The sequence below is a fragment of the Lytechinus variegatus genome, chromosome 13, assembly GCF_018143015.1.
Source record: "Lytechinus variegatus isolate NC3 chromosome 13, Lvar_3.0, whole genome shotgun sequence".
Classification (NCBI taxonomy): Eukaryota; Metazoa; Echinodermata; class Echinoidea; order Temnopleuroida; family Toxopneustidae; genus Lytechinus; species Lytechinus variegatus.
This window is the reverse complement of record NC_054752.1, coordinates 3813696-3830150: the sequence shown is the minus strand read 5'-3', so window position 1 is coordinate 3830150 and position 16455 is coordinate 3813696. Positions and strand designations below refer to the sequence as shown.

General features: G+C 36.1%; 1 protein-coding gene across 1 annotated transcript; it reads right to left on the bottom strand.

Annotated features, from left to right (window-relative positions):
- Positions 1-1322: 1322 nt before the first annotated feature.
- LOC121426954 lies at positions 1323-16239 on the bottom strand. Its single transcript, XM_041623371.1, has 3 exons — positions 16072-16239; positions 7071-7853; positions 1323-2957 (listed from the first exon to the last, which is right to left on the bottom strand). Exons 2-3 carry the CDS (start codon positions 7843-7845, stop codon positions 2932-2934), a joined length of 801 nt encoding a protein of 266 aa, XP_041479305.1. The 5' UTR covers positions 7846-7853; positions 16072-16239; the 3' UTR covers positions 1323-2931.
- Positions 16240-16455: the final 216 nt, after the last annotated feature.

Genomic DNA, 16455 nt, shown 5'->3' with positions numbered 1-16455 from the left:
CGTGTTCAGCGGCAAAAATGGCCGTAGACTTCACCCGTTTAAAAAAAAATTGTTATTTTCCCACCCCTAATAATCATTACTGCACTCGAGTCCCAAAATTGCTGTGGTGTGACGGATATAAACTGAAAAAAAAATATTTGATAAGTCTATTTATTTTACTTCAGATTTCAATTTGCTTAGATATCCGATCAAAGTAGAATATCCTCGTATTTTTATCTATATTCTATAAAACACATTCTCAAGCATGAGATGGGCCCACAAAATCAGGATATAATCTTTGTCAGTATTCTTCTTCTATCCAATTAGTAAATGTCTTACATGCATGAACGGCTATTTTAAAAGTAATGCACATTGCCGAGAGAAGGCGCTGGATTTGCATTTAAGCGGAAATTCACCCTGGTAAAACGTTCATAATAAGCAGAAGAAAATAATACAAAATATTGCGAAAGATTTAAGGTATATCCATCAAGAAATTAATTAGTTATTGTAATTTGAATTATTTGATTTGTGACGTCATGTGCGAGCAGCATCCCTATTAAGCGAATGGTAAAAAAAATAATGAAATGCCATTTTTTTCTAAAAATTGAAAATGGTATATACTGGAACTTTTGGATATCAATGGGCAAATCATTTCACATGCGATCTTGAAAAGAAAACAAAAATAAGTCATCCGACCCGAACCATTAAAAATGAAATCTATATGGATGTTACATGACATAACATAATATGGGGCACCTGCTCGTTTATGACATCACAAATCCAAACCTTGAAATTCTAATAATTAAATTTAATATTTTTTAAACTTTAGTATTTTACTCCAACCACATCAATATTTTTTTCTGCTATATTTACGACAAACTTTTCTTCAGTGTGAACTCCCCGTTAAATGCTTACAACCAGGGAGAAAAAAAACCACGTATGAATTCTAATGGCTATGAAATGTATTCAGTGACTACGTAGGTTTCGTGATAATGTGATAATGTGATGTTCGATGATAGTCAAGTAAGTTTACAGTATACGGACCCCTTACCTACTCTGAAGAAAGGCTTTAACCATTTTCTTAAATTGCCACGTACCACGTCCAAACACTATATAGCAGTTACCTATAATGCTCTGTTGAAAGTCGTTTGATTCGGTCAAAACAATGGTGACTTAAATCAAGATTTAGATTTCGAATCAAAGCAAAGCGATCGAGGTCAGGCAATCCTGAAAAATGATTACACCCTTCAATGGCCGACCACGCCCACGACATGTTCATGAAGTTAAAAACTAAAACAAAAACAACAGAGAGACATACAAAATACACACACACTCAGTGTTCAATATTGATAAATCAATGATTGATTTTTTTATTATAATACCTTCCACCATAAATAACAAGCGATGAACATCAGAATTCTCCGATTGAGAATAATATTCAAAGTGATCATAGAGTTACTGACCAAAGCACTGTTAATTATTAGTAAATATCTTCCAGGGTAAATAAAGCAACGAATTGGTTTAAAGTTGAATAAAGGAGAAGTTGAATTCATGATTCGCAAGGAAGAGATTGATATGACAATGTAACTGTTCGAGATGAAACAGAAGCAGTACTAAGAGGAATTACATTAAACACAAGAAATGAAATCATCACTTATTAATGCTTAATGGAATGACTGATGTATACAAAGCCGTAAATCAAATTGGATATTTACCGACTGGAAATTACTTTTATTAAACGTAGGAAAACATATTTAAAGAAAATGAATAGCATCGTGAAGACGCATTTAAAATATTACAACCTCAACATACCACATAGTTATTATCTATATCAGGAAACTCATGCAATTTTAAATGGAGGTAAATTCATTATTTGAAAAAATAGTAAGTTGTTGCTTTAAAAAAGAACAATCCTGTATCAAGTTAATGGTATTTATTATAACATGAATAAAGAGTAAGAATTTCTGAGCCCCTTACCTGGATGTATTAAAATGCTTGACTTTTATCATCTTTCAAACCATGCAGAAATGGGAGGGGGTGACTAATATTTTCGAAATATAGTGGAGTACTTGATAATGCGTTGAATGATCTTGGTTTTAATTTCATTAATGGTCTCAAATCAAATATCATAATAATCACGTTCTGCTTGTAAAAAAAATGTTGAAAAACAATGTGTGTGGGGGTGCGTTGAATGTGTGTGGGAGTGGGTGGGTGCACGTGTGTGTGTGTGATGAGACCTGTGTCAGTGTGAGGGGGTGACGGTGTACGGGTGTATGTGTAGAGAGAGAGGAGACAGAGAGCTACGGGGTTCAGTCAAGTATCATGAGCACATTGACCAGACTTGGTGAAAAAAAGTAATCCGGTAAAAAATTGGCGTCAAAGAAACTCTTATGTCATGTATGTCTAGTTTTCTATTCAACATTACGACTTTACCTATTTTGGCAATATGAAGTGTATGATTAAATTACTCTATTTTCAATAAGCTTCTTGTCGTAATTCTACTGTTGGAAGATCAAATTGCTATTAAGAACGATACCAGAGAACCCATCTTAAGTTCAACAGACGAATGATTACCACGTTAAGATCACATACAGTTGATTTGAATCATGTGAATTTTAAAAGCTCATTCAAAACATCCCATACAAGATAAATACTTATGGAGTCAATTTTCGAGTACCAATAAAAAAACAGAGGAATCTAACGGAAATTATTTTATGTCAAATATTTGAAAAGGAGAAAGACATAATGTCTGAATCGACCAGTTTACCAAACTTAAGGAAGACTATTTAAACCAAATACAAGTTAATGTAAAATTTGAGCACTCATACAACGAATCGCATTTTGATGTGTACTGATCAGTTGATACGCCGAACAATGCACTACTTTCGTATATTCATGATATTCTTGTCAGATTGGCTTCGTCACCGGTCCCATCTGTCCAGGTGTTTTCATTTATCCCTCATTGGTAGCATCTAATACTGAAAAAAATACACACAAATGAATATGTAAGTGCAGCCGTGGAAATTCGTTTAAGGAAGTAGGGGAAGTGGATATCGCGCCCTAAAAGCTATATATATATATATATATATATATATATATATATATATAAATATATATATATATATATATATATATATATATAATCCCCCCCCCCCCCCTCCAAAACAAATACAAGCAAAAAAGTGCAATCAAACTTCCAAAGCGATCATGTACATTTCAGGAGAGGGAGACGTAGGAACATAGGCGTCGATCTTGGGGGGGGGGGCAGGGGGGGCAAACATATCGTTTTGCCCCCCCCCCCCCCATAATTCCGCATGTGCAAAAAATGAGATTGTAATGTTACACAGAAATCAGCAAACGAGATTGAGATACAAAACTCGTTCTTTAATTTAAATCGTGCTCAAAATGTCCGTTTTCAGATTGGAATGTAACAAAATTTCAGCTCGCGCTTCGCGCTCGCATCATTTTTTTTTCATTATTTAATAGGTGTATAGAATGTCCCTTTTTCAGTTTTAAACCTCAAAGAACTCCCACTTCGACTTGCAATAATCTTTTTCTGGATATTTATATCTTGTTCTTTATTAAAAACGTCCATTAAACTCAACTTTTTTTTCAGATCGACATATCAAAATTTTCAGCTCGCGCTTCGCGCTCGCACTAATTTGTTGGTGAGATTTGCGTCTCTATCTCATGAGTCATATATATATATATATAGGCATATGTTTGTGTGTGAGAGAGTTTGTTTGTTTGTGTGATCGAGCGCCTTTGGAAAGTTGATTCATGATTTTGCCCCCCCCCCCCCCCCCCATCTGAAAAATGATCGACGCCCCTGGACAGGAATATATAAAATTGAAGACTCCTTCACATGCTTTGTACTTAGTTATCAGAGATTTGTTGTTTTATTATCGGATTCCTCTTCTATTTCACTGTGTGACACTGTGAAAAAGGTGCGCACACTAACATAATCATTTGATACGGCATAGAGTGGGGCCAAGGCCTTGAACTTTCTTCTCATTTGCAAAATTTTCTAATAATATGTGCTCACTGAAACATTAGACATCAGGATTTTCATAAAAAAATCAAATGAACTATGCAAAAAGGTTTGTGACAGATATCCATAGTTAGCAATTACATTTTTTGAACAACTTAAAAAAAGAGCTATTCACAATCCACATGTTCATTTATGCGTGAATGTTTAATTAAAAGCAGTTAAATCATTGAAGCATGTTAATTGGTCATGAACATAATGAAAAACAGGTAAATAGGAAAATTTCAGTTCCCAAAATGAAACAATACTTGCCTATGATATATGAAAATCGTATTTTTGCTTTTCTTCGAACTTTCATTGAACCGTGAAATGATGAATATTGTTCAAGATACTCTTCCTGAAAACAACTGTCATCATCTTCGATCAGTTTTATCATATATTTATAATATATTATAAAAACACAATGGTTTCGAAATTACGGATGCTTGTTCAAGGGGAGAATTACTTATTTTTTGTGTATATAATAATCCTTATTCACACATTGTGAGCGCGAAGCGTGGGGTAATTTTTTTTTAAATTTACTTTGTCCTAATATTCGAAAATTCTGGGCAATGTTTATGATCCCGAACAAGATGTGTATACAATTAAACAATGACTGTAAGCGCGAAGCACAAGCAGAAATTTTTAATATATGTTTTGAATCGATCGAAAGGTACCTGTTAAGAACAGCTTGCAGATAGCCACGACGACGTATTTTGACAATTAAATAATGCAAGCGCGAAGCGCGAGCTGAAATTATTTTACATTTCTACCTAAAGGATGGAAACTTTTGTGATCGTGAAAAAGATAGGTATATAACTAAACAATTGATGTGAGCGCGAAGCGAAAACTGAAAAAAAAAACGATTTATTATACCAAAAAATGGGACACTCGATTCATGTTTTGTAAATCATGAAAATGATAAGATCGTACTACATTGATAATGCGAACGCAAAGTGCGATCTGAAACTGGATAATAATAAAAATGGAGAAAAAACTGCGTATCTGGATAAATATGCGCGCGCGTGTTTCAGATCTAGACCTGGAATATGGGCATACTAAATACATTTTCATCATGAAAATAAATAAACGGGCGCGAAGCTCGAGCTTAACATATTTGATATTCCGATCTGAAAAATTGTCAATATAAGCTCTATACTTCAAGCACTTGGTAGAAAAATTTTGAGGTGGATTTGGATCGCACTTAATAAAGAGCTGACATGTTTCAATATTATTACTTTGAGTTTAGACATAGGACTGGGACATTCTAAAGACATTTTGTCATCATATGAAAATGATGACCACCTCCCTATTCTTCCTATACGTCATTACGAAACTTGTTAATATTTCATTCTGAAAAGGGACAATTTAATTTCATATCTGATTTATTAATCTAAAAAGCCTAATGAGTGCGCGAAATCTTATAATATTAAGGCCTGAAAAACATTTCAAGCACTTTTTTAATCATGAATAAATGCATGAGTTTATATATTTTTAGCAATTAATGAGAGCGCAAAGCGCGAGCCGAAAAATTTTCATTGATAAACTGTCATGAAATAGGGATTTATAACTTTTTTTTATAGACTTAATATTGAGAAAGACATAACTCACCGCATGAATAAAAATGCACGCGTGTAGCGCTAGCTTATACGTTTTGACAATCAGACCTGAATAGGAATGTTTTGAGAACTTTATGGAATACGCGAGAATAATAGGTACCTAAAAAATCAGGGCAGAAAATTATAATATTGAGACCATTAAACTGGCATTTTTACAGAGCATTTTTAAGAAATCAATTTGTGAATCAAACAAAATAATGAAAGTTCGTTTTCCGAGGTGAAATATGCTTTGAAAATTGAATTCCAAACTTGATATTTTAAGCTCAATATTGAGCAAGATAAATCACCTAACAGGCAATGCAAAGCGCGAGCGAAAATTTTATATTTTGACATGATTTTTTTTTTCATTTTCCAATTCTTCCCCTCATCTTATGTTTTCACTCATCTTCTTCCTCTTTTTTTTTTCTCTTCCCCCCCCCCCCTTTTATGTTCCGCCAATATGGGGCGCGGGCCCCTCGGCCCCCCTGGATCCGCCTATGGTCAACCGCGACACATACGTATCTGACATTCATACTGAGTACCCCCCCCCCCCCGCCGGGTTGCCATTATATTTAAAAGGTCAAGTCCCTCAGAAAAATGTTGATATGAATAAATAGAGAAAAATCAAACAAGCGTTATGCGGAAAATTTCATCAAAATCGAGGATGTATAATAAGAAAGTTATGACATTTTAAAGTTTTGCTTATTTTTCTCATAACAGTTATATGCACAACCCAGTGATATGCAAATGAGACAGTGGATGATGTCCCTCACTCACCATTTTTTTTTATTGTTTGAATTATACAATATTTCATTTTCTTTACAAATATCACAATAAGGACCAACTTGATTGAACCATATAGTATTAAAAAATGCTTATTGGACATGTTCAGGGAGGAATTAATCGTTGTTTCACACGACAACAGGGAGAAAATTGGAATATTTCGTATTTTATATAACAAAATACAAATGATATAGTGAGTGAATGATGTCATCAGTCTCCTCATTTGCATACAGACAAGGATGTGGATGTAAGTGTTTTGTGAATTTAAGCGAAATTTTAAGATGCCACAACTTTCTCATTTTACATCCGATTTTGATGAAATTTTCAGCGTTATGCTTCTGGGATTTTTCTATTTTTATTCGAATCAACTTTCTGTTGGGGTGAACTTGTCCTTTAAGTGGGCCTCCCCTCACCAGGGCAAAATTACCCGAGTCACACACTGTAAAAACTGTGGTGTTAAAACTGACACCAACTGATGTTAATAGAGGACCTCACCCTGAGGTGTTAAAATGACACCCTAGAGATTGAACATAACACCGAAGAGTGTAAATTTAACAACCACAGGTGTTGTAATAACACCTATAGGTGTAAAACTAACACCACCAATTTAACACCGGTGTAAAATAACTGGTGTAGTCCTCTATGTACACCGGTTAACACCACAGATTTTGCTGTGCACTTACCTTCACACCTATACTCATTGCTGAACACTTTTGTGTCCCCACATACGCCGACGACTTGTTTCACTGCCACGCGACGACCGCCTGGAACCGTACAAGTAACTGTGTGAGTAGTGACCTCGCTGAACTCCTCGCTCTGACTCCTCGACCAGTCATGCGTTGTAGTAGTTGACACCGACAACCCAACTGAGAAAATCTCCTTAAAGACGGCTCCCACCGATACTTCTACGGTAGTAGACACACTCGCTCCTTCAGTGACAGACCTTCCTAAAACCATGCCTTTTTGTACAGAATACTGACACGACATGGTCAAGGAATCGGGATTGTGGCAAATTTTCATCGTAAGAACCCTATCTTCCGGTCTACAGTTCAACGGAGCGTCAGTGTAGGGACAATCGCATGTCCACGAAGACATATAATTGGTCCAACCTCCAAGATGAGGTTTACTGCCGGTATATCTCATGATAGGTCCGCTAAATTGGCCGTCTTTGTAGGCAGTCAAAGTGCAACCCGGTCGTACAACCAGCGAAGAAACGCGGTCATTCCACCCATCACGAGATCTACCCGGATAGGTCTCCCCGTTGAGAACATCCCACGTGCCTCCAGTGCATGATAACAGTTTGTCTCTGTGACCGTGATCATAGAGGCGCGCACAAAGGAATTTGTTCCCCGCATTCGTTTGTACTTTGTACGGGAGAGCTTCGGGTTGAGGGCAACGTCCAACAACAAGACCAGTGAGACTCAGTCCAAGCAGAGTGATAATTAGCTTGAAAGCCATACTCAGATCTGAAGCGAAAGAAAATTGCAGTTTGGATGAACACCTGTAATTATTAAATGCATAGTTAAAATGGAAGGGGTGAAAATGGCAGAGTTGAAAAAAAGCAGAGGCAGATATATCAGGAGTAAACATGGCAGAGTTAATTCGCAGAGGCATTAACATGATTGCAGGGCAGATATAAAACTGACAGAGGTGTCGAAAAATGTCAATCAATGGGGAAAAGCCTTGTTGCGGTGGTTTTGAATCTCGCCCTGTAATAGACCATTTCGTAGTTCATGGACAATTTTGGTCAAATGACCTTTCCTTTCCTTAATTATGATAGGCAGATTTCAAAGCAAGATATTATGTAAGCTTGCCTTACATAGCAAGATGAAGAAATTGAATAGACCAGGTGACTAGAATAGCACACAAATGAACACTTCATGGAGGTATTTGTTGCATTTCACTTTGAATGCATATCAAGGCATGTTGCAAAATGTACTTGGCAAGCTGTGAAATACCAGTCGTTCGTGGACGCATTGTTGTTTTTTGTGGATGTAATTGAAAACCACAATTATTTGTGAACATTAATTTTCTTAATTGTTGATCCGTTTTGAAGTGAGAGACCTACCCCCCCCCCCCCCTCGATTTCGCTGACATGAATCTTCACTAATTTTGGATGTGACAACGTTCCAAAATCAGTGGTGTGTGTTTCGTGGTAATTAAGTTGAGAAAACCTTTTTGAAGAAATTTGTGATTAATGAATTATATGTGTAGGCTTTATTCATCCGCGGTTTGAGAAAAAAAAAGTCAACGGTCTTTGTCGACTGCCATAAATGATATAAAATCATAGCCTAACAGTGTAAGAAAGATAAAATAACATACATAGCAGGTAAAATTCACTATCTGGACATTTCATGATGGGGTGAGATATCTTAGACCAAAGTAGCCACAATAGATGCCCAGTCTCTCTGACCTATTATCTAGGAGAGCAATTTAGCACTGGATGCTAATAGAAATCGGGGTTCACGCGCGTCTTTTGATTTCGACAAAGTCCCACCTAGAAGATTATTGCTTAAACTCTGGCGCTATGGTATAAGAGGTAAGACTCACAGATGGATTGAAGAATTTCTCACCAAACGTTAACAACGTGTAGTAGTAGAGGGTGAACATTCTGAATGGGTCAGGGTAGATTCTAGTGTGCCACAGGGTACAGTATCAGGCCCGTTAGACTTTTTGCTTTATATCAACGACCTCCCTGAAGGCTTAGAATCTCGCTGTCGTCTGTTCGCAGATGATTGCATATTATACAAAAAGTAACCTGCCCAAAAGATTCCGAGAGGTTCCAGAGTGACCTTGATAAACTAACATATTGGCAGAACAAGTGGCAGATGGACTTTAATGCTCAAAAATGCTATGTCATGCGAATCTTTCATGCTAGAACCCCCCTGAAGTATAATTACACCTTGAATAACACTGTACTGAGAGAAACCAAAACCCATAAGTACCTGGGTGTAGATATAAGTAATGATCTTTCATGGTATTCTCATGTAGACAGAGTCTGCTACAAGGCAAACAGAATACTTGGTTTCCTGAGAAGGAACTTGCATTCTTCTCCATCACATGTCAAGGAAATGTCGTACAAGACAATGGTCAGAGCAATACTTGACTGTTGTTCATCAGTATGGCATCCGCATACTCAAACACTCATCAATATATTAGAGCAAATCCAGAATAGGGCAGTTCGTTTTATCACCGGAAAGTATGAAAGAAAATGTAGTGTAACTGATATGAAGAAGACACTCAAAATAGAGTCTCTTCAACAGAGACGGAAAGCAAACCGAATGTCAATCTTCCAGCAGGCATTGTCATGCCAGCTCGCCGTGCCGCTGCGATCCACCCTGCGCCCGGCCAAAAGGAACCTGCGTAATACCTCAACAACAAATAGCTTTATTCCGATTGCAACTAACAAAAACTGCAGCTATAAGTTTCCTTTTATACCACGTTCTGTTGTTGACTGGAACAACTTACCAAACTCAATCAAATCAATTCTCGACAAAGACAAATTCAAAGTAACAATCCAGAAGTACTTAAACCAAAATTAATACTAAGCATCGCCTCTCACCTCCGCGTAACGACCATCAGCGCACCCTAACCTAGACAGCTGGCAGCCGTCTGTTTGGAGGAGTTTTTCAACTTTTTTTATTTTATTTCTCCTCGTACACAGACGGCTCGCTATCGTGCAGCCACCATTAGGGGACTTGCAATGCAAAATCCCCCCCGTCGGGGCTCTTCAATTTTTGTCTTTAATAAATAAAAAAATTTGAAAATTAACGCGACCAAAATGCAAATTTATATTCCCTCTTGGCAATAATTGCCCAAAAACGGGGAAAATGAAGTTAAAAGGAACAAAAACAGTGACTTACCTCGGCTGTCGCGCAAATTCACTTCCCCGTTTTATCCGATCTTAAGTACATGAACATATGGCCATTGAGTCCCCTGTACAGATTGCCCTAGAACTTCGGTCTCTGTATTTGGTGAATGAAGCCAACGGAGTTCAGCTGAACAACCAACAAAAGATAGACCGAAGCTTTTGGTGTAACCCTAACCCTGCCCGTTTTACCCCTTTTAGGGGAGTTGGACAGTATCCTGGAAGTAAGTAAGTAAGACTATTCAATACTTTCAAAGGTTCCGATATTTCTTTTTACATTTTGCTTTTTAAGGGTGACCGAGGTAAAGAGAAAAAAATTTGCCCCCCATAGAAATACGTGTATTGCTACACACAACCGTTATATCACACGTGTCTATGAGCAAATCTTGATTCAGATCGCGGTAATATCAGAAAGCAACTCTTCAAAATACTGATGCAAAAATACCATTTCACTCAAAAAAATGTCTATGTAAACCACTATTTTTGTATGATAAAATCAATTGTCGACTCCTTGCCAGTATAACAACATGAAAAAACACAGAATATGGTGCTGATTTTCTGGCTTTAAAATAGATTAAACCAAAACAAGTTATTTGGGCAACTATAGCTGCCAATGGCACTAGAGGGTTAAGGCAAAAAGAACATTTTATTGTCATGAAATCACTTGGGGACAAAATAGTAGGCCTTTCTCTATCAACTACATAATAAAGAAGTGCTCTGACATCGAAGCCTCTACGGCACAGAGGGCTGCCGAAGTTGCACACCCCTTTTCCGCATTTTGCCTATTTATGGGAAAATCTGCAATTTTAGAGCCCCCAGTCAGGTAAAAAGCTATTTCTGTTGTAAATCAAGACACACAAATCGCCTTAAAAATATATGGAAATGGAAAGGTATTTTTTATCTCTATCAGCTGCATAGTGCTTGGAAATTGAAGTCTACCTCCCTCAGGGGCCTGCCGAAGTTACCCACCCCTTTTCCGTATTTTGCCTATTTCTGGGAAAATCTGCCATTTTTGAGCCCCAATTGAGGCAAAAGCTATTTCTGTTGTAAATCAAGCCACACAAATCGCCATAAAAATTCATGGAAATGGAAGTTTTTTTTTTATCTATCAGCTAAATATAAGGGAGTGCTAGGAATTTGGAGCCTACCCCTTCACGGGGCTGCCGAAATTACTCATCCCTTTTCCGAATTGTGTCCATTTATTGGAAAATCAGCCATTTGGGAGCCCCCATTGAGGCAGAAAGCTGTTTCCGCTGAAAAGCAAGCAACTGAAATCGTCGTATAACTACATAGAGACAAAAGAGTACTTCATTTTCTATCCGTTGCATATAAAGAAGTGCTTCAAAATTGGAGCCTACCTCCCTCAGAGGCCTGCCAAAGTTACCCACCCTTTTTTCCGTATTTTGCCTATTTATGGGAAAATCTGCCATCTTGGAGCCCCTCATGAGGCAAAAAGCTGTTCCGCCGTAAAGCAAGCCACCAAAATCGTCTTAAGACTACTTGGAGATAAATGAAGAGTTATTTTTATATTAGCTACATGTACATATAAAGAAATGAGTGCGATGAAATTGGAGCCTACACCCTCAGAGGCCTGCCAAAGTTCCCCACCCCTTTTCCGTATTTTGCCTATTTATTGGAAAATCTGCCATTTTGGAGCCTCCATTAAGGCAAAAAGCTGTTTACGCTGTAAAGTAAGCAATTTAAATCGTCGTATAATTACTTGGAGATAAAAGAGTACCACTTTCTCTATCAGCTGCATATAAAGAAGTGAAAAAGCATCCTGTGCATATATTTGAGGCCTTAAATGACAATTAAGAAATACAATAAAATAAAAAATAAAAAACATTAAATTAACTTTGTTTAAAAACATAAGTATTAGCTAAAGGCCTGCACACCATACCTATAAAAAACACATACACCCGCAAACACACATTGCAACACAAAAATAAGGAAAGTGAGAAAGAAAAAATAGATAAGAGAGGAATAACAGAATCATTGTAAGAGTGAGGGCGAGAAAAGAGCGTAAAATAAAGAAGAAGATAAAGAAGTCTACTCAGTCAAGAATGATAGTTTTTTTTTCGAAAATTGATCGTTTCAGTAATAGTCTGAAACGAGAGAGTGTTGAACATGACTTCAGATTGTTGCATAGTGAGTACCATTCATGAACACCTGTGTACCGAATAGAATGAGTTTGCATTGTTAAATGAGTGAAATGAACACAAAGATATTTTCGCATACGTGTGTGGTAACTATGAAAGAAACAATTGATTTTAAACATATTATTAAATATTTTGGGTAAAATTTTCTGTGGTACTCAAACATAAAGACAGATATATTTAGTTTTACAAGATCATATATAGGAATAATTTTTAGATTTAGAAATAATGGTAGACTAGGACTTCAAAAGTCACTCTTTGTTATTAATCTTAGTGCTCTTTTCTGTAAATATAGAGTTTCTCTATATTAGTCTTAAACGTTATACCCCATATCTCATTACAATAGTTAAGGTGTGGCAAGATTATAGCATTGTAAATGTTAACTAATATTTTACCGGGTAAACAGTACCTAAGTTTTGATAAAACACCAATACTTCCTGAAAGCTTAGAACAAATATTAACAATATGATGCTTCCAGTCAAGTGACTCATGTACCAATACACCTAAGAGACTCAAGGATTCATTTCTAGAAATAACAGTATTGTCAATTTAAACTGACTCGTATTCAATGGATTTTTTAACGTTTAGAATGGAAAATAATATACTTTCTTCTCTTGAATTTAAGACAATTTTGTTACATACAAACCAGTCATTCAACATGTTCAATTCTTTGTTCATACTAGCTGTAAGAGTAAAAATATGTTTATGTGAACCAAAAACAACAGCAAAGAGTAAAATTTTCAATCAATTAGACAATTTCATAATATCATTAACATACATTAAAAATAGGAGGGGCCCTTATGGAATAACTAAATTAACATCTAATTTGGTTTGGATCATAGTATATCGCCAGAAAAAAGTAATTCTATATGATTTAAGCAGCGTTCGATCCCAAATTATAGGCACCAAGATTGTAAAAAGTAGCCCGCGAGCTAATAAGGATATATCTGAAAATGTTTAAAAGTCTTCATCCTATTATGAATAACGCATATTTAATCCAAGTACAGTATTATAGAGCGCCACATATTTAAATACAAAAATCAATTTATCGTCTTCATTTTTTCATATCTACTTAAGATGGGAATGAACTCTGGCCATTAGTGTGTTTCTATTTTGAAGGTTCGATTTCTCAATTTCACTTTTGAATGTTGCTGTAATGTTAGAGCTGTCACCCAGCAACCTTTTGATACATGAATAGCATATATTTATGACATATAAAGGTGGAAATATGGCAAGCTGCATTTCACATTCCCTTTAAAGGTTATTTTTGTGCTATTTTACATTGCTCTTTAAATTCAACGTTAGTAAAAAAAAAGTGATACCACACTTTGAAACTACTACCTACCTAGCAGTGATCTATAGGGTCCATACTAACTACCTTTAATAGGTATCAAACCTTTTTTGTGGTGTGGGTTGTACGAACTCATTTTTCACAGGTCCTTGCTCCCGGTCTTTAACAAGTATTGCAAATTTGACAGTAAACACTTTATTTACACCCTTATTAGGCTATAGTCAGGTCCAGATTTTAAAAAATATGTGCTCAGAAAAAGTGCTTTAAGCATTTTTTGTTAATGCTGATTTATCAATATTTTTAAGGTAATTTAGGGGTGCTGAATCCAAAAATGCTGTTTGCCAAACTCGATTCCGACATTTACATCCTCAAATCGGCAAAAAACTAAATGAAGTTTTGCATATAAAACGATTTTTATGGGTGATTATATTTCAGAAATTGGGGTCTATGCGTTATTTTTGATACCCAGGGTTGCAAAAATAATGTGTCCGGGTCAATTCATTCGAGCCAACCCATTCTCAATTTTTAATTGATATTGCTGATTGACAAAAATGAATGAATATGACTGACAATCTAACACTGATTCCAGGGAAGGTACCTACTGAACCTCCCTTTTCCAAATTAAAAAGATGTATCACCAGTTCTGAACTATTTTTTTTGCGAAAGAATTATGGCCATTTTACTCTCTCAAGTAATAAATTAGATCCTGTCAGGCGTAGTCTTCATAAATGCGGAATTATTAAAAAAATTAGCCGGTCGAGGTACCCTTTTCTACGGTCAGATATGGAATGTCAGACATATACATGTATCTTATCAACTGGTAGTAAACATTCAACCCTCGAATTTCCTCCTTACCTTTTTATGGTTTTTTTTAAGTGCCACTTTAACACACGAGTCTATGGGAAATTACATAGGCCTGTGATACCTCCGATTGATTCGTCAGCCATCTTTAATTCCAAGATGGCCGACATGATTCACAGCTGCTGATTGATAAATACTATGGCCAAATGTTTGATAATTTTTGGGCGATGCTGGCATAATCACATTGTGATATTTTTACGTGTCCGCCATTTTTTTTCCTTGCCTCCTTGTAAAGTTATATACCTATTCCGCTTAAGTAACAAAAATTGCTTAGAATTTCTATTCTTTAGGTTAAAATGTAAAAAAAACCGTCTTCGTGGCTAACAGCAAGCAGTAGATACGCCTACCTTTTCAAAACGTGTATCAAAAATTTCTGCTCGCGCTTCGCATTCGTAGTAATTATTTAGTTGCATACACATCTTATTCAGGATATCAAACATTACTCAAATTTTAGGAAAAATACATAAGATTAAAAAATAAAATTGCTCGCGCTTCGCGCTCGTATTATAAAAATAAGGATTATGATATTTTATATATATCTTGATTTATAAGAATAAAGCTAAGAAGTAACTATTAGGACTATCCCTTCCAAGAAACAAACAAAAATCATGGTCGAGGAAAATATGGCTGAAAAATTCCGGCACCACCCCCCCCCCCTATTGGCGAAGGCTGGATCCGCCCCTGTACGAGAATGTAAGTTCTCTCTATTTATAAGATTATGAATAGTGAGCGTAATACACATTTTCATGTCCTGACCATCGTGCTATTTCATCGATTGCAACTTGTGGCCATTTATCTTTTTGCCCTTGAGTACGAATAATTGGATATTGATTAGGGTGCACAAATCCAACTCCTCTTGTAAGACGCAAATACAGGTTCTATTTATTATCTAAAGGGCTACGACGATAGCACGATCAGGCCAAAAAATACGCACTATGTCATTAGCTAAGAATATTAAAGGGATATTCCAGGCGGGAGATATTTATGTCTCAATAAATAGGGTAAAATTCACGGAGCAAAATGTTGAAAATTTGATACAAATCGGATTACATCGACATGTCTTCATGAATATTCATTAGGTGGGCTTATGATGTCATATCCCCACTTGTTCCTTTGTATTTTATAGTATGAAATGTTCTACCAAGAACTAAAAATTGGATTTACAACTAATTAAGTGCATTAGTTATTTATTGCTGAAACCCATTTCGTCATAATTGATTTTCATCATTAACACATTTATGAAAAAATGAAACAATTATGATTTCATGTAATAATATAAGAAAAAAGTAAAGTGGGATGTGACATCATCAACCCATCTAATGAATATTCATGACGACTTGCATATGACTGTTTTCACAAAATATTGCTAAACTTTAAAATTCAATAACTATGTTATCTGTTCTCCGATTTTAATTAAATTTTCAGCGTATTGCTCTGTGAATTTTACTTTATTTAGATATATCTTCATCCCGGAGCATCCCTTTAATAATGATAATTAATTCTCTTACCTTTCCAATCACAGTACGACGTTAAATCTGGTTGATGTATGTAAGTCTGGCTGGATCTAATGTAGGCTAGAGTATCAAATGAATCTCAATTCACTCTGTAGACGAAGCTGTTGATCAGATGGTTTCTGGGTCAACCACAAGTCTTCCAGGAACGACGACTCGTCTATTTATCAGCTAAAATAGGGGCGTAGACAATCGAAACGTTCACACTATTACCAAAGAAAATCATCAAAGCAGATTCCAATTGGTTGGAATTTGGTTCTTTGGTAACTATTAAATTGAGAGGTGTGGTCTAAGGATAAAAAGAAAAGTGTGACCAAATATGGTAATTTGAAAGAAAAACGACCTGTGACGCAAATTCTGCTCTCTGGATATTGGCTTTCT